General features: G+C 37.6%; 2 protein-coding genes and 1 pseudogene across 2 annotated transcripts; all 3 read left to right on the top strand.

The window, feature by feature from the left end:
• The first annotated feature begins 1,607 nt into the window (after nt 1-1,607).
• On the top strand, nt 1,608-3,333 carry LOC131304163 (peroxidase 55-like). Its single transcript, XM_058331294.1, has 3 exons — nt 1,608-1,920; nt 2,147-2,338; nt 2,501-3,333. The coding sequence occupies exons 1-3, from the start codon at nt 1,675-1,677 to the stop codon at nt 3,074-3,076; spliced, it is 1,014 nt and encodes a 337-aa protein (XP_058187277.1). The 5' UTR covers nt 1,608-1,674; the 3' UTR covers nt 3,077-3,333.
• Nucleotides 3,334-8,132: 4,799 nt separating this feature from the next.
• On the top strand, nt 8,133-14,318 carry LOC131304162 (B3 domain-containing protein At3g19184-like). The gene is made up of 7 exons (XM_058331293.1): nt 8,133-8,430; nt 8,518-8,619; nt 11,277-11,308; nt 11,423-11,600; nt 11,832-12,038; nt 13,096-13,186; nt 14,068-14,318. Exons 1-7 carry the CDS (start codon nt 8,302-8,304, stop codon nt 14,076-14,078), a joined length of 750 nt encoding a protein of 249 aa, XP_058187276.1. The 5' UTR covers nt 8,133-8,301; the 3' UTR covers nt 14,079-14,318.
• Nucleotides 14,319-14,459: 141 nt separating this feature from the next.
• LOC131304160 (peroxidase 55-like) lies at nt 14,460-17,194 on the top strand (annotated as a pseudogene).
• The last annotated feature ends 1,636 nt before the right edge of the window (nt 17,195-18,830 follow it).

Raw genomic sequence — 18,830 nt, 5'->3', positions numbered from 1 at the left:
ATCAAATTTTCTTTTTCTTTGGCCTATTTGGTAAAATAATGATAAGTATAGTTAACAACCCCCTAGGCCCTGCTAAGAGACTTTGATTTGGACATACTCACTTTGTTTAGTTCTCCTTTTAGAAATAATCTCTCCAAAATTTTTGACTGTTTCGTCATCCATGTTTTTTTGTCTTTAGTGATTTTTTTGTCAAATTCTGTATTTTTTGGATGTACATAGCATATCTCTATTCAAAAAGTAAAAGAGTTTGTTAAAATGTTAATTTTTTTTACTAAAGATGAAAAAATACACAAACCTATAGAGCTTTTTTTAATCTCAAAAATAATTCTCAAAATTACAAACTAAACATAGCGACTGTATTAATCTGTGTTACGTTTCTTTGTGAGGGTAAAGTTTACCCGTTACGCTTTGGGCCAAAAATTGGTAAGATTGCTCCACTAGTGCAATGCCTTTTTCGCATAATAACAATTCTTTCCCCTTTGCAACCACCTTAATTTCCCTGACCTTTGCAGGTGACGTGACACATTTGACAATTGCCAAATTTAGCACCAAGAATGGCATTGTAAAAAATTGACTTTCGAGTTTGCGCGCACAAGCACGGAGAGGGTTTTCCAGTTCTTGATGCCAAATTTTAGCTTTCGCATGACATTTGGTGCTAAATTAAGAATAGTATTTTCTTTTTCAATGGACAAATTTCCTGTGCCACCTAATGGACCATTATATTACTAGTTGGAAAGAAACTCGATCCCCAGCCGGCCAGGCCCTAACTGAGACAGCCAATTAGCATTTTGAGATTGTTGTGGTTGTTGGAGCTGCAGAGTTTGTTAATGCATCGTTTTCACAGTTAGATCTGAAATAAAACTCAGAAGAGACTGGGACAGGTGCATCAAGGGTCTACACAAATCGACAAGTTTCAACAAAAAAGAAAAAAGGGGTACATAACAACTATCGTTTACAATAAACAAATGAAATGAGTTTCTCAAGACCAAGTTAAACGCATGATAGATCTAAGGAGAAAGTTTTGGGTTCCGAACCAGTACCATGGCGTACTCGTCAGCGATTCCAGTTATCCAAATGTATTTTGGATGGTCCAGATTTATTCTCTCTCTCTCTCCCACTCAACCACTTTTTTTCTCATTTTTTTCTTTCTTTAAAATCTGGACCGTCGAAATCATGTTTGGTTTTGGACGACTGGGATCGCCAACGGGGTACCACATGGTATCGCTAGGCACCCAAAAACTTCTCTGATCTAAGAGTTTGAATTACAAGCGGAGATTAATAATATCCACAAGAGGTTTGAAAGTTTTTAGTTACTAGAACTTTGAATTTTATTAGGCTTGGACGCTTGGAGTGCCTTGGACCAAGCAAAACTTCCTGTTCCTCCTTTTATTTTCACACCTCAGGCTAATTTCTCCCGCAACCTTTTGTACGCTTATGCGTGAGGTGAAGTAACCCTAAAAATTCTTAACAAAGAGAGTCAAACCTAAAACTTAAGTAAGACAAACACTCTTAAGTCTCAAGCCAAGAAACCGGGGCAATCCCATGGGTTCAAGCAAAAGTTCCTTTTATAATAAGAAAACAAGGGTAGAAACTAGAAAGGCTGTCCCCGCTCTCTCTCTCTCTCTATCTCTCACCCCCTCCCTTTTCTCTTCAATCCCTATATAAAAGTGGTCAATGAGAGAGAGAGAGAGAGAGAGAGAGAGAGAGAGAGATATGGAAGCATGGAGAGGGATGTGTTATGCAATGGTGATGATCTTGGTCATTGGGATAGGGGACGGGCAATTAGCAGATAATTTCTACAGCTCGAGTTGTCCGAACGTGGAAAGCATTGTGAAGCAGACTGTATCTACAAAGTTTAACCAGACTTTCGTCACCATTCCGGCCACCCTTCGTCTATTTTTCCACGACTGCTTCGTTGAGGTACCATATTTCAAAACTTTTTTTGTTGGTATCCATATATTAAGCAACTATGCATAGTTGATCAGTTTTCTAATTAAGAACATTTTCAGGGTGCTTGGTTTTCATATTGAAGTTTGAAATTGAGTGCTTCTGTTGTGATTTAATTGTGAATTTGGTTGGTTAATTTCAATACAGTGCCAAGAACAACATAATGTACTATTTAATTATTCCCCTGCTTTCCTTCTAGGGAGCTGATGCCTCAATTATGATATCATCACCAAACGGAGATGCAGAAAAGGATGCTCCAGATAATCTCTCCCTCGCCGGAGATGGCTTTGACACTGTAATCAAGGCAAAAGCAGCCGTAGAAGCAGTATGCCCCGGCATAGTATCATGTGCCGACATCTTGGCCATGGCTGCCAGGGATGTTGTAGTCCTGGTAAACATATATACACACATTTTATGAAGTTCTACAAGCACAACATTTTAGACATTTATTTAGCAAAACTTTTTGGGTCTGAATTGTTTCGATGTGTTACATTTCCTACTAGATTAAAAAATTCATTACATTTCAGTTTGATGAGTTAAAACATCTTGGTAGGCCGGAGGTCCTTCGTTCAATGTAGAATTGGGCCGTCTCGACGGACTCATATCTAAGGCATCTAACGTTCCCGGAAACCTGCCAGAGCCCTTTTTCAATCTCGACCAACTCAATGCCCTCTTTGCCAAGAACAACCTCACTCAACTTGACATGATCGCACTGTCCGGGGCTCACACCCTCGGCTTCTCCCACTGCGGCCGCTTTGCAAATCGACTCTTCAACTTCTCCACATCCTCTCAAGCAGACCCGTCTCTGAACACAACCTATTCCCAGCAGCTGATGCAAGCGTGTCCTCAGAACGTGGACCCTCGAATCGCGGTCGACTTAGATCCTGTGACCCCACAAACTTTCGACAACGTTTATTACAAGAATCTGGTTGCAGGGAAGGGGTTGTTGACTTCAGATGAAGTGCTCTTCACTAACCCAGCATCTCAGCCCACTGTCAACGATTTCGCTAATAATCCGAATGACTTTAACGCAGCCTTCGTCACTGCAATGAGAAAGCTTGGCCGTTGCGGAGTCAAAAGCGGTAGTCAAGGAGAGATAAGAAAAGACTGCACGGCCTTCAATTCATAAGGGAAAGGTTCATGCAAAACCTCAGGACATGGAGAGAGCTAGCTAGACAACATGAAAAATAAGTCTGGAGTCTAAGAATCATCGCCATTGAATGTACAGACAGAGACAATTGGTCATCTGACGTGGTTCAATCCACAATTCGTAGTATATAGAGACTCGAGAAATAATTTCGTTTCTCCAAGAACGAAAAGAAAAAGGAAGGTGTTATATATGTTGTGTGTATGATTGAACTGATTATGTCGATCACCATTCTAAAATTTAAGTGTTGCCATTTTTTCTTACAAAACAAAGACCCGGCCGGCCCGGCCCGACCCGGCCCTTATATACACGTGCATCTCATTTGATCATATTAATTCATCTCATATATTGTTGGCTGCTGATTTTGCCACTCCTTTTTTTACTAACGCCACTTCCCTGTAAGTGTATTTTTTTTGTACTAACAATACACTGGCAGAAAAGTGACGTTAACAAAAAAAAGAGTGACAAAATTATTTCCCACATTGTTTTGCATTTATATATGTGTGTTCACAAGGAATACTTTTGTTAACATCAAGTATTTGCTCTTTTTTATGTAATCGAGAATCTTCTTCACTTGTATGAATTAAATATATGAGAGTCGTTCGGATTCTTTTATATCCTTATTAAATATCTAATTAATGTTGTGCACCTCTGCACAGCATTCACCCGTCTTCGATTATTAGTGTTGGAGTAATTCTGAAGTGAAGCAATGAAGTTGACTCCTCCTGATTGGGTGGTACTATCCCAATTTGTCATACGCGTAAGCCCAGATTTTGATCCATACATACATGCTTGCATGACGTTAGACTAGATTAATCTAAATAATACTCTACTAATTAAGAGACTAGATTCGTCGCTTGTGTTTTTTCTTTGGCGATCTCACGCTTAGCTGTAATTGACACCTAACACCCACTTTTGCCACATCATAAAGTATAAGATATTGATCCCTGGTGTACTAGTACTCATGATACTTTATGGTAAAACGAAAAGTAAGTATTTAAAAAACAAAAATCTTAACGGAATGAGGTCTGAGTTAAAAAAAACAAAGGAATCAACGCAGTCAACGGCCTAACTAGATTAACCACATGTGACCTCACACTCGGTCATTCTCATCCTTTCAACCATGCTCTTTATGAGAGAACTCTTTTCTCTCTCGCTATAACCCAGAGTATCTTTCTCTAAAAAAGCATGGCCGTCTTTTTTCCTTCTCCTCGATCCCTCCTCTTTAGGGTTTTCACCACTTTTAAGCGAGGGCGAGAGGGGAAGGCTTTCCCTTTGATGGATGTTTTCTTCCTCCATAGTGATTACTCAATCTTCCCATTTGATTTGACGGAAGTTATTTGAAATAAGTTTTCGATCCAGGTAATTTCTTGCTGTAAAATGTTCATTTGGGACCATTCAATTTGAAAAGTCCCATCACGACATGCCCGTTATTTCTAACTTGTCAATTATTGTCATCGGCTCTTTAATTTGGATATGGTGATTTGTGTCACTTTTTATTTTGTTTTATTATGAAGAATAGTCTTCTCTTTCATTGAATGAGGTGGAAGTAATTTGGTCAAAACTATATATAAAATGGACAGACTTTCTTTTTCAAGGGCTTATATATTATGGAGTATTTCGTTAAAAGATAGGTGAAGTAAATTATTGTTAAAAGACTTGGTACAGGTCGGCTATATGCATATATCCTTTGAAACATTCCTGTTAAGAAAGTTTGACTTCGACATACTAATGTGCACGTGTTACCTTCTTTGTACGAGCAAGTCATCCGTTAGCGTTAAAATGACATTGTCAAAGTTATTTTTTTTACTGATCATTTCACCGAAACTTGACAAGATTGCTCCACCGTGCAATGCCATTTTGGCACAATCACATGAGAAGCTAAAAAGTGAAGAACGCACATCATATGAAGAAGCAAAGAAAGACATATTAAGAGCATCTTCTCTATCCTAAGTCGTTTTCTGTACCAAAAAACATAATTTGAGTCTCGCAGAATGCTTCTCAAATCCTAAGCCGCATCCATAGCCAAGCCAAATTTTGGCTCAAGCAAGTTCCCTCTCTCTCTCTCTGAATTGTACAAAAATGGCTAAAAGCCAACCCAAGACTAATAGGAGTAGTCGAAAGATTAGTTGAGTTGAGTGGCCTGGAGAAATTTTCCTTTGTTTGGTGCGAAGTGAAAAACAGTTCAATTCAGCATGCATAGCCGTTCATAACAATTTTTTTGCATCAGCACTCTTGCTAACAACTACAAGTTGAGTTAATACTGTTAATTGGAACTCGCAAAAAATTGTGCAATACTTTTTAAAATGACAATACTATGCCCTAAAAATCGACAAGTCAATTTTTCTTTTTCTTTTTTAAACTTCTTTTAATCTCAAGGTGTTCTGGTCATTTTATACACATTTCAACTAATTATTGGTGGATCAATTAATCCTACCGTCTACCAATGGAGGCCAGACTAAAATCGAAGTAAAGCATAACAATGTGCCACTTTTTAAAATGATGACAATACTATGCCCTAAAAATTAGACAAGTCATTGATGTTGCTTCAGCAGTGCTAGCTCCAAGGCACTCTTTACCAATTTTTTTTTTTACCTTTTCTTTTTGAAAATTCAAAGTATCCAGGTCAGCTTATATACATTTTAACTAATTATTGGAATCAATCCACAAGCAAGAGCCCAATTAGAGTTGAGGTAAAACCCTGTATGGACCAAGTCGAAGAATTAGCTTATGAGACAACTCCAAACAAGTTGTCAAAAGTAGTTGATTACTTCTCGTAGTACTTAGGAGAAAAGTGAGAGGGCAAAGGCAGAAGGGAGGCGAAAAAGTTTTAGTGTAAAAGAAACAACTTTGATCCTGTTCGGTTTGGATTTTGAGGGAGGTTTTTGAGAGTATCCCGTTCTGTTAAGGTTCTTATTTTTTAAGTACTTATTTCTCGCTTTACGAGAAATGTTATTCTCTCACAATATATCACACCTTTAATTTGAAAAATAAGTAGTTATTTTTAGTGGAACACACCTTGAGTGGTGAGAGATAGATAGAGAAAATTTATTAAGTAAAATTAAAAGATATTTTGCCAAAATTTAGAGATAGATAGATAAACAAAAGATAGCGGAAACGGGCCTTTTATTAAGTGAGACCCTAAATTTTGGCAAAACCCTGATAAATTAAAAGAAAGAATAATACTTCACATATTAGTTGGAGTGCACATTTAAAAAAAAAAAAAAAACTCTGGCATTCGGGCCAGTTTTTAAACACCTCGATTAATCTTGAGGCGCAACAAGCCCACTGTCCATTTGCGTAGAGCTCAATAGAAGTCAGAACAAAGCTATGTATGGACTAGCCTCAAAGGAATTGATAGCACATATACCGTCCATTTGCAGAGAGCTCAATAGAAGTCCGAACAAAGCTCTGTATGAACTAGCCTCAAAGGAATTGATAGCACATACGAGATTTCGAACCTGAAAACTTACAGCCTATGGAGGAAGAGGGTAGAAATCTAACTACTACCCCAGTCCGCTAAGGCCCTTTAAAAAATAAGTACCACTTATTTTGGGTTTTTGGAAGGGGAAAGAACCTTTATTCCACTAAGGGTTCTTAAGAAATACCAACTTATTCGGTGTTCTATTTTTGATTGCTTAAATCTTTCAATATGGATCTCAAAATATATGTAATATAAATTTTGTTTGATAGATCTTAATTAGTTTTACTATATAAAGTTTACATATATCATGAAATTCTTTATAAATTAAAAGATATAAGCAATAAAAAAATAGCACAAATTTTAAGATAGAAATAAGGAGGCAAAATATAAAGTAAAAAATATGAAACATGGGTTCTTATTGAATTAGTACTAACGGCCTGTTTGGATGCTACACTGTAAAGGGGGATTGTGATATCCCCCTCCTAATCCATGGGCCCGTATATGGCGTCGTTTGGAAAATTCATAACAGGGGATATCTTGAGACGCCCTTCTCCATAACCCCCCTAATACCCCCATAACAGGGGATATCTTGAGCCAGCATTGTGGAATTCCCCCTAAGAGCATCTACAGTGGACTGATCAAAATTGGATAATTAAAAGTTGCCACATCACCTTTTGATTATCCATTTAAAAGGTTGTTAAGGTTAGCAACATAGATATTCACAGTAACATAATCAACATTGGATAATCAAAAGTTGCCACATCACCTTTTCAACCTGTAAAAATCTAAAAATTGTTATCATATAAAATAATTTTCAAACTAATAAAAATAGGTTATTAGAAATAGAAAATAATTTTTTGAAAACTTTTATTTTGAAAAAACACATTTCCAAAAAAGTTTAAAAAAAAACAGTTTTTGAAAAAAAAGACATTTTTTTAAATAACAGTTTTTGAAAAAAAAGACAGTTTTAAAAAAACAATTTTTAATAAAAAAATATTTTGAAAAACAGTTTAATTGTTTTTGCAAAAAAAAAAAACTTATTTTTAAAATATTTTTCTTAGAAACATTGTTGAGAGAGAGAGAGAAGGTTTTGGTTATTGGTAAAAGGTTGCTAGTTTGATTATCAAAAGACCAAAATTTGATGAGTTGCTAAGAGATTGTTAAGTTTGGTTATGCCACTGTGAGCACTTTTTTGGGAGAACATTGCTAACTTTAACAACCTTGTGGTTTTGGTTATTCCACTGTGGATGCTCTAATACCTCCGGATAATACCCTATCTCTCTTCCATTTCAACTACAAAATAATCTTATCCATCATCCAAACTAACTATTATTTAATCTCCCATCACATCAATGTGAGCCCACCTTTCATACATTATCCTCCTACTATCCAATATGTCCTTCTTACATAATACCTTCAAATTTAATCCCGTATCCAAACGAGCCCTAACAGTGAAACGGGACACTCGAGACCGGTGAGTGTAGCCTGTCGAATAGTTTAGCAAAGAGGAAAAAGGCAACATTTAAAAATTTTTTTTTTTTAAAGGCAACGTTTCTTTTGAATTTCAAAAGTTCAAAATGACTAAAAGTGAACTAATAAAAAAAAAAAGGGACTAAAGTGGCGCCCACATTGTCCACGACTTGAAAGGGGTTTAGGGTTTATCCCGAGGCAATGACAGAGGCCATCCAAGAGACAGCGAAGTGTGCTCTACTCGTCTTCCCTGCACTCCATCTTCCACTCTACATACATACATTTGCACACAAAGAGAGAGAGAGAGGAGAAAATGGTGGTGTCAAAGGCATCCGCGTACGAGGAAAGCCGTCTGAAAAGGCTGGAAGAGAACAAAAAAAGGATGGAAGAACTCAATCTCAACAAACTCGCTCAAGCGCTCTCTACCCCTAAATACTCTCCTGTCCGTTCTCTCTCTCTATACGTAAAGTGTATATGCACACCTAGTTGTAAAAGGGTTTTATTGGGATTTTGGTTTTCTGATCTACAGATGAAGCGGGTGAAGCCGAAAGTACCTCGGCAGCCAGTGGACCTCTCGGCTGTGAGAAGATCCGGTCGAGTTGCCGACAGACCACCCACCAGTTACAAGGAAGTGAGCTCCCCAAGTCCCTCTCTGTCTCTATCTAAAAAGCTATCTCTACTGTTGGTTCAAGAAACAGAGATTATATATTCTTGATCGTCAGTTACTAAATCATTTTCTTTTCCTCCCTACTTCTTCCTATTTGCTCTGGTATTTTTTGGTGTTGTTTACTTTTCTTAACACGTTGTTCACCTTTTGTTAGGATAAATCATTCATCTCGACAAAATGAATAAGGTTGGGTTCCAGAAAAGGATTAAGAACTTATTTTTTGTTGAATAAGAAGGGTTGTTCCGGAAAATAAAAAGGGTGGTAATTATTTTGGTAGAATTTATATAGGTACCAATGGGCGCCGGGAGGGAAATCGTACCCACGACCTCGCCGGGTCGTCTCCGGCCACCGGACGGCCGATCCGAGCGGTCCAAAATTTAAAAAAAAAAAAACCGAGGGGGCCTACGCGAGAATCAATGGCATCCGAGGTGTGTAGGGTGCTTGATCCGAGCACCTCTTTTCCGTGTATATATTTAGAATTTTTGGACGGCTCGGATCGGCCGTCCGGTGGCCGGAGGCGGCCCGGCGAGGCCGCGGGTACGATTTCCCTCCGCCGGCGCCCATTATCATAGCAACAGTTTTATTTTTTGTATAAGGCAACTTTAAGCTCAAAAATCATGTGTTTACACAAATAATTTTCCTACCACTATGGATCTTTAATACGGTGCAAAAAAAATTGAATTTTTTTTTCATTTATATTATTTTTTAGTTTGAAAATGTGAAATGAACTTTTTAAGAAGAATTTTGTGGAATGCCCCTTCTTATTTTTGAATTAGAAGTGGCAAAATAAGAACTTATTTTTTAAGAAGATTTCCGGAACGGAGCCTAAGAAAAGTGTACAAATATGGAATGAAGTTAAAAAAAAGTTCACATAAGATGACACTAAAAAGACAGTTGTTTTAAATTTTTTTCGTTTTTGGGGTTTTTTTTTTTTTTTGACTTTTGGTCATAATTTTTTATAATAGTACTTTTTCGACTCATTTCGTCGAGAATAATGATTAATCCAAAAATATAATGTGAATGTAACAAAAACTTTAAAAAAAGACGAACAAAAATTTAGAATAACGATACTAAATCAAGTTCCGGATTCTTATTTTCCTCATAATAAGGAAGTATTGAAACCTTATTTATTAATACCCTGTTTGGATTTTGAATTTGTGAAGGGCTTGTAAGCATTATTCTGTAATGGCCCACATGATAAATGGGATGCGTTACCCTTCATGTTCTCATGCTGATCACAAGGTGAGATTCAAATCAATGAGAGATGTGAATCATGTGATGTGCATCACCTCTTAATGCCCACCTCAGTGGGTAGGTGGGAATGCAAGCATATATGAGAGGAAAGGTCCTCTCTGCCCTGATCTGAAATTGTTATTAGTCATCTCCCATCATAATAAGTTCGGCTTCACATAAAGATTTGAGGGTTGAGAGAGAGAAATCTTATTGTACAAAAGAGTTAAAAGCTTGTCCTAGATCATTTGACATGATCTAATGTAACACTGCTTAAATTAGTTATGAGGTTGATCATTTATCCCCATCAATAGATCTGGGTATATGTTGATCACTGTTCATTAGGCTGAAGCCATTATCAATGAATGGAAACAATAGGTATAGGGGAGCCATCTGCAAGGGAGACGAATGCCGTACCGACATGCACCACTTAGGTCTGGAGATGCAGCATTCCACCGCTTCGCCTAGCAGCACCGACGCTTGTATTGCTCTCTCACAATCCCGTTTTCGCGGTTTAGAAGAAATCGACTTCAAAGAAGAAAAAAGAAGAATTTAAAAAAAAAGCTCTTAATTCTATACTATAGGGTTGAATAATTGAATAAATGAAATGGAGGACCATTTTTAGTTCCAGTCTCCATTTTTTGAACTTATGAAGTCTCCTTTTGGTAGTAAACCAATTTGTTAACATACCACCGAGCCATTTTTTATTAACATAATGACATCAAGCCCTTCTTGCAGCCCATGCTAATGAATTTCTAATTGTTTACTGACCGGTAGAAAGAGTTTATATTATTATATTTTTTCCTACATCATAGATCAATGTGAATATCACGAACTGTCCCATAAGAAAACCAGTCATTGCTGCTACCCGTTTCTGGATGTCTTTTTTTAAGAAGCTGGATACAACGAATATTCCTTAAAAAAAAAATGCACTCTTTTGACATTAAGAATATTAGTCAAATAGAATTATCTGCTGCCACTAAAGAAAACCCTATTCATATAGTATCTTTATATGAATATACAGAGACTTTCCCATGGTCCACGATCCGGATCAGCCTTGCTTCAAAAATATAATCAAAATCCCAATGTCATTTTGTGCATATGATTATATTTTTTTTCCTTAAGCTTGGTTATTTTCAACTTCAAAACGGGTACTCATAGCTGTCCACAGTTATACACACTTCAGAATAGAATGATAAGTGTGGATATTGAAGGTACTCACGATATGCACACTTACCAAACTATTTTGTGCTTGGTTCAATGCAGGCTTTCATTTGATACAGAGTTTTTTGATAGTATTGTTACAGCATGGTTGCCGTATTATTTCCTTTGAAATTCAATTACAAGTGTAGCGAAGTGTGCACTAACCCTCAGCTGTTGATACTTGACAGGAACCCATTGAGCCTTCGGGGAGGGCAAGAAGGTTGACATATACATTGCGATAGTTTGTCCTATAACATTCAATAGTGCAGTGAACTAGTAATAGGCATTAGATTAGTTGCTTACTTGCTTATCATTTATGTTTTATGATGTTTAGCTATAATAGGTCTTATAGCTACAATAGAACGAACTTGGCAAATCGAGTATATGCCTCAGCTGAAGGCAGGGCGTATGCCATTGATAGAGCAGAAGCATTGCAATCGGGCTTAGAATCCAAATTTCCAAGCTTTGTAAAGCCAATGCTCCAATCACATGTTACTGGAGGGTTTTGGTTGGTAAGCCCTTTACTCCTCGGACCTCAAGATATTGGATCAACTTATCAATGTGTTATGACATAGTAAGTGTTTGAATTTGAATGTAAAATATAAACAGATTTTTCAGCTGTTGATTTAGCTTTTGATGAGATGGACATTCATTCTTGTCCACGAGGGTGGTGTGCAATCACCATGTCAATTACATGCTGCAATTTGCTATAATGGTTGTGATACTTCACGAATTTCCTTCAGGGCCTCCCTGTCCAATTCTGTGAAAAACATCTTCCAAGCCATGATGAATTCATTGCTTTGCTGGATGAGGATGATAATGAAAGCCCAACAAAGTACCTTGCTGAGAAACGTGGACTTAGTGCGGGATGGAGAGGGTTTGCCATTGATCATGAACTAGTCGATGGAGATGCATTGGTTTTCCAGCTAATCGAGCCTACAAAGTTTAAGGTAATCTTCTGAACCTAAAAATTGAATGATAGTTCATCTTTTTGAAGTATCTTTGAGAGATTTTACTAGTGAATGGACCTATATTGAGTGATAATACTGCATAATTTTGCATCTCCTGCTTGACAGATGCAAGGCATTTCACCTTGTATTTGTATCTCTTGTTCTATGATGTCATCTTTTTAGAAGACACCCCCGCATACAGGGGGAATGAAATCTAACAAACTAGGCTTGGTACTAGGATAGATAATGTATACAATAAAAAAGAGAATACTAGTATCAAATTGCTACATTGATGCAAATACCATAACAATAGCACCACAGTCCATGGTACACAATTACACATACATACTACAATGATACAAGGAGGCACTTTACAAGAACATGGAAGTAATTGTTCTGAGGAATCTGTTGTAACGGTGGGTGATGACCGTTACGGACTGATTTGCAACACGTAACCAGCTTATCGCCCGATACTGCTGTGATTTTACGAACCACCATTAATTTCAATTGAAACCAAAACAGTCACGTGTTGTTTAAAAATTGTTACATAACATCCGTTACGCGTTGTTTAAAACCCTCTGCGGTAGGCAATATGTTTCAATTACCTTTCAGCTCCATTGGGACTTGATGTCTTTTTAGTTTTCATTGGTGTTACTTCACCTACGAGATTTCCTTTGAAACTTTGTATGTTTTGCAAAATGATGCATTCCCAACATCATCTTAAAATCTTGTTTCAACTTATTTTTTGCTTTATGCCAGAAACAATACTAAATCGTCTTGTGACTATGAATTTTTATACTAGTGAGCTTAGAGTGGCCCTTTTATCATGATTTAACATTTGCGCATTTTGAGTGTTTATCAGATGGGACATTGATTATATGGATGACTTCAGGTTTGTTTGTTAGACAATGTTGTCCCTTTCATGTCATTTCCACAGACTTCAGTCGCGATTCACCAATTTGTCAAGCATTTCAATCTCCATTATCAATATCCTGGCTTTACTTGAAATTTAAGCACCCACATAACACATTTTTTTCTCACCTCACCTTATTTTCAGGTCTATATCATAAGGGTGAATCAAGTTGAAGATGATGATGAGGCTCCCAATGTTACGGAAGTTGAAGTTAGTACCAAACGGACTAGAGCAAGTGAGTAAAGTCAAAACTTCAAGCTTTTTATCGCGGAACATTTGTAATCCTACATCCTTGTAGGATTAATAAAGCCGGGATATTGGTATAATTTCACATAAAAAGGAGATAACGTAACAAAATGACTTAAAAAATCCACTAAACCTTCTTAAAAAATAAGTACTTATTTTCAATTTTCAAATTTAAAAATAACGTGCTATCAAAACTTGTGGACTTTGGTTATTTGATAAGTAAAATGCCCTATAAAAAAGGGAAAAAATGACTCTTCAGATCAATTTGACACGGAGATTCAAAGCTAGAATTTACAAGGCTTTTGTTGCATTATTCATCCAGAGTTATTTTGTTGTGATTTTTTTTTGGTGAATATTACATTCTTTGTATCTTTAATCTTATTGTCTTATGAGAGGCGTCTTTTAAAGACTTGAATTCAAACACCACCACACACTGAGATGGATAACACTTGCCATCACGCGTAGGTCATGACCTCTTCAACTCTAGTATAAGATGCTACTACTAATTCCAAAGCTTCAAAGTTTCAACGGAAATGCGATTTAATAAAATGAAAAGGACATGGTTTTTAGATAAAAGACCTCAACTAACCATATGCAAGAAGTAAAAGCTTCTACACGACATAAACGAATAGACTTCAATAAACAAATCTTCTTCGATTGTAGATTGACATTGCTTCTTTGGTTCACATTTAATGTCAGAGACCAATAGAGTTTCACCTCTTTGTACTTTAAACCAAGTTATGGGTGTAGTTGAACTTCAACTTCTGCAAATTCCTTATCATTGGGGAGCATTTCCATTTTCCATATCACATCTGTATATTGAACCCATGACATGCATATTGTCGCTAACAAATTCTTTCATTTTTTCAGGCAGAAAGTAGCACCAAATCTCCAGGCTTTCAAATTGTCCTTGGCACCCTTATATTTTGTGTACAAATTGCTGAAACTAGGCCATAGTATTTTAAGAGGGGAAGGAATTTTTTTTTCCGAGACGCCATCCATTCAAATTGTGGGGTAACTCTTGATGTCTAGTTATGCGATATCTGACCACGCGTGTACAAACTGACTACAACTTTTTTGTGAAATGAATGTTTGTTTGTTCGCCTCTCACGGCAGGTTATGAATTACAGTATTTTTTTGTTTTTGTTTTGGTAAATTTATTTATTAAGACAAAACCACTTACAGGAGCTCATACCCCAGAAAACACAAACAACCAAAACCTACTCCAAAGAAACTACCAGCAAACCACAAAACTACAGCAAACTGCGGAATAGGAACATACATGGCCAGCACTACAGGTAAAACAAACACCACCTACGAATGGACAAAACCAAGCCGAGCTGGCTAATCAAAATCTGCATAACCCACCATTATCCAGAGTAAAACACCTTACAGGAAATATACCACTCCAAACATAAAAAGTCTATTTTGATCAGTCTAATTTTATTATCTCTAGAAAAAGTATTTTCTTTCTCCATGGAAAAATATTGTGTCTCCTAATGGACAATTTACTTGAAAAGAAAACTCCCTAGGCAGCCAGGCCCTAACTGGGAAAAAGATTTGTTAAGTGCCTGAATACAACCCCTGTTTGATATTGAACTGAGAAAGGCAATTACTAGTAGCATTTTTTGAGATTGTTGTGGTTGTTGGAGCTGTAGAGTTTGTTAATGCATCATTTTCACAGGTCTGAATAAAACTCAGTTAAGAGCTACGTTTTCGATAAACGAATGAGTCAAATTTTTCTCTAGACCAAGTTAAACGTGTGAGCCAAGAGTTTGAATTGCACGTAGAGATTAGTCTAATACCTGGCCACTATACAGGTTTGAAATTTTATTATTTGCTGGAACTTTGAATTCTGAATTAATGGGCTCGAACCAAGCAAAACTTCCTTTGTGATGCCTATAAAAGCGGTCAATGAACTATTGTGTGTGTGTGTGTGTGTGAGAGAGAGAGAGATGGAGGCATGGAAAGGGTTATGTGTTGCAGTGGTTATCATCATGGTCGTTGGGGGAGGGGAAGGGCAATTATCAGAGATTTTCTACAGCTTGAGTTGTCCGAACGTGGAAAACATTGTGAACCAGACTGTATTTACAAAGTTTAACCAGACTATCATCACGATTCCGGCCACTCTTCATCTATTTTTCCATGACTGCATGGTCGAGGTACCATATTTTAGAACTTCGTTTCTTCGTTTTCTCTATCCACATACTAGGCAACTGAAGTTTGACTACAAGTTAGAGAGAATTTGAAGTTCTACTTCAATGTGTATTAAGATCAAAGATCAAAATGGAAAAGTATCATGGATCCGTCTGTTTAATTACTCGTACAGAAGGCAAGCACATTGTTCAGAGAGTATATTTCGTGCTCCAGGCTTCTTTTTCATCACGGAGTCCATACAGTTGGTCGTGGATCTCACCACAATGTGTGATGAAAAAGGGGCTTGGGGCAGGAGCACTAAATATTCTCTGACATTGTTTATTAGTTATCTCAAAACATTTACAAGGGTCTTAGCTTTCGTTTTGAAATTGAGTGCTTCTGTTGTGATTTACTCGTGAATTCAGTTGGTTATAAAGAAGATTATGAAGGTGTACAGATGATGATAGTATTGACAACTAAAAGTTGTATGGCATAGAAATCACCAAATAGCTAGGCTGGCTTCTAACGCGAGATTATACTGATTTGACCATTGTTTGTTCTCGTGTATTCATTCCCCTGCCTTCCTTCCAGGGAGCTGATGCCTCAATTATGATATCATCACCAAATGGAGATGCAAAAAAGGATGCCCAGATAATCTCTCCCTCGCCGGAGATGGCTTCGACACTGTAATCAAGGCAAAAGCAGCCGTAGAAGCAGTATGCCCCGGCATAGTATCATGTGCCGACATCTTGGCTGTGGCTGCTAGAGATGTTGTAGTCCTGGTAAAAATAGGCACACGAGCCAGAACACTTTTTTTCAAGTCCATAGTACATTTCGACAGACCAACACTACACACACATAATTGAACTTCCTTCGAGCAGAGTGTGATGCTAATCCAAAATGAATGAAGATCTACGAACACAATGGTTTATAAAGTTTGTAAGAAAAAGATTTGGGTCTGAATTGTTTGATGAGTTAAAACATCTTTGTAGGCCGGAGGTCTTTCGTTCAAAGTAGAATTGGGTTGTCGCGATGGACTCATATCTAAAGCATCTGAAGTTGCTGCAAACCTGCCAGACCCTTCCTTCAATCTCGGCCAACTCATTGCCGTCTTTGCCAAGAAAAACCTCACTCAAGATGACATGATCACACTGTCGGGGGCCCACACCATCGGCCACTGCAGCTGCTTTGCAAATCGACTCTACAACTTCTCCTTGTCCTCTAAAGTAGACCCTTCTATGAACCCAAACTATGCCCTCAAAATGTAGACCCCAGAATCGCGGTCGACTTGGATCCTGTGACCCCAGAAATTTTCGACAATGTCTATTACCAAAATCTGCTTGTAGGGAAAGGCCTCTTAACTTCAGATGAAGTGCTCTTCACGAACCCAGCATCACGACGAACTGTCAAGAATTTTGCTAATAATCCAAGTCATTTTAACAGAGAGTTCGGCAATGCAATGATTAAGCTTGGCCGTGTGGGAGTGAAAACGGGTAATCAAGGACAAATAAGAAAAGACTGCATAGCGTTCAATTCGTAACGGAAAGCTTCTTGCAAAACCTCACCACACAGAGAGACATGTGAAATAAGGCTGGAGAAGAATTCATCGAAATCATTGATTGTATAGAGACAGTTGGTCATATGATGTGGGTAAAGCCACAATCTCAATGTACAGGCCTCAAAAATAATTTGTTTCTAAAAAATAGAAAAGTATATTGTGTTTATAAATAAACTGATAAGAGCACGTCAAGTGGTTTTGCCAAAATGGCTTGAGCCATTCTCAAAAATTGGCCATCCATGGTGACATTCGGCAAAAAATGGCAATGTTGGTGCAATGGTGCAAAGCCCTTTGCAATGCCATATTTTTTTTCAATAATTCCATTTTCAACTTGTACAAAAGAGAGGGAGGGATTTGGTAACGTGGCGGAAATGGCTGGACCATTATTGGGTGAAAATGGATGGGAGCCATTTATGGCCGGAGAAATGGGGGGCCATTGGGGTAGGCTTATTTGCAAATTTGGCCATTTTTTGGGAATGGCTCAAGCCATTTTACCACCATTGGATTTGATCTTATGTCGCCATTTGATACTTAGATTCGCTTAAAAGAACAAACACATTTGGCAGCAACATCAGTTTACCAACTAAGCAGGCTCTAATAAAAACTACCAGACATCCACTGGGAAGTGGGAACATTGTGTCTTGTAGCTTACTTAATAGGATTAGGATACAATCGCAAAACAATAGGAGTAATATAAACTAACTGCAACTTAGCCTCGTCTGGGTACTGCCACATTTCAAACTTACCTCTAGTCCTTCCACAAACTTTGATGAGCATTTTAATTAAACCAAACAGAGAGCCAACAAGAAAACATAAATTTCATCTGAATGAAACATGTTAGATTTCTTAGAGGGTTCCAACCTAAAACCAATTGGCCATAGGTGGAGAATAACCTCTAGATTAGAGTAACCAAGTTTGGGTGGTTTAGGAAAGCGATGTGGAATAAAGTCTAACACTCTCCCTCACGTGCAGCCTAGATGCATGTGGACATATAAATTGACGAGGTTAGGCGGTTGACCAGGTAGAAAACTCAACCACGTGAAGTACCGAGGTCACACAAGAAGCACCATAGTTGATAAACCAAACAAAATCAAGCCTTAAGTCTCAATCAATTTGAGTCGGGTAAATGAACTCATATATATTGAAAACAAGGAATTTCTAGGAAAACGAACTTCAGATAACTTCCATCAAATCAGACGAGAAGATTGAATAATCACGAAACAACGAAGATTGAATAATAACCGAGTGCAACGGAGCCGTCCAAAAGTGTTTTAGACGGCTAGGATTTTAAAGAGAGAGAAAGAAGAGAGAGTGTGTTCGGCTGAGGGGGAGAGAGAGTGTTCGGATGTGGACCGTTCAAAACACATTTGGACAGCTCGAATGCGCGTTGGGTACCGCCACGTACTTGGTACCCAATTTGCACCCAAAAACCTCTCGATGGAGAGAGTAGCAACTTCAACCTAGTAGTAGGACATGCTAATAAGAAAAGAAAACGGTGATTAAGAAACAAATGTCCTTTGAAGAGAATCAAGGGATTGTACAAAAAAACAAGCAAGGATGTGTTGACTAATGCTACTACAGTAATATCTTTTGTACGTGTGGAATGGAGGACAGCTTGAAATAGAAAATTGATTGTAGTGAAAAACAAACTGAGGCGTATTACGCTATTATAAATAGTATATAATTCAAGTCATTAATTTAGAATAAAAAGAGATACGTTGAAGCTAACTTGGTGTTTAAGTGATCGTATAGTAATGCAAACTTTATTTATATCACCGCCGGGATGCTAAGGTACCCCTTTCTTGTCTTGTCTGGAGATACCGTATTCACGTTGACTTTCACCGTAGTAATAAATAATGTTAATCACATGACTAATGAACCCTCGAGGAAGTTGCACAAATTGAGGGTGAGTTTGCCCAAATTTTTGTGTTGAGATTAA

The sequence above is a fragment of the Rhododendron vialii genome, chromosome 10a (assembly GCF_030253575.1).
Source record: "Rhododendron vialii isolate Sample 1 chromosome 10a, ASM3025357v1".
In the NCBI taxonomy this organism is placed as follows: Eukaryota; Viridiplantae; Streptophyta; class Magnoliopsida; order Ericales; family Ericaceae; genus Rhododendron; species Rhododendron vialii.
This window is presented reverse-complemented; position numbering and strand designations above follow the sequence as displayed.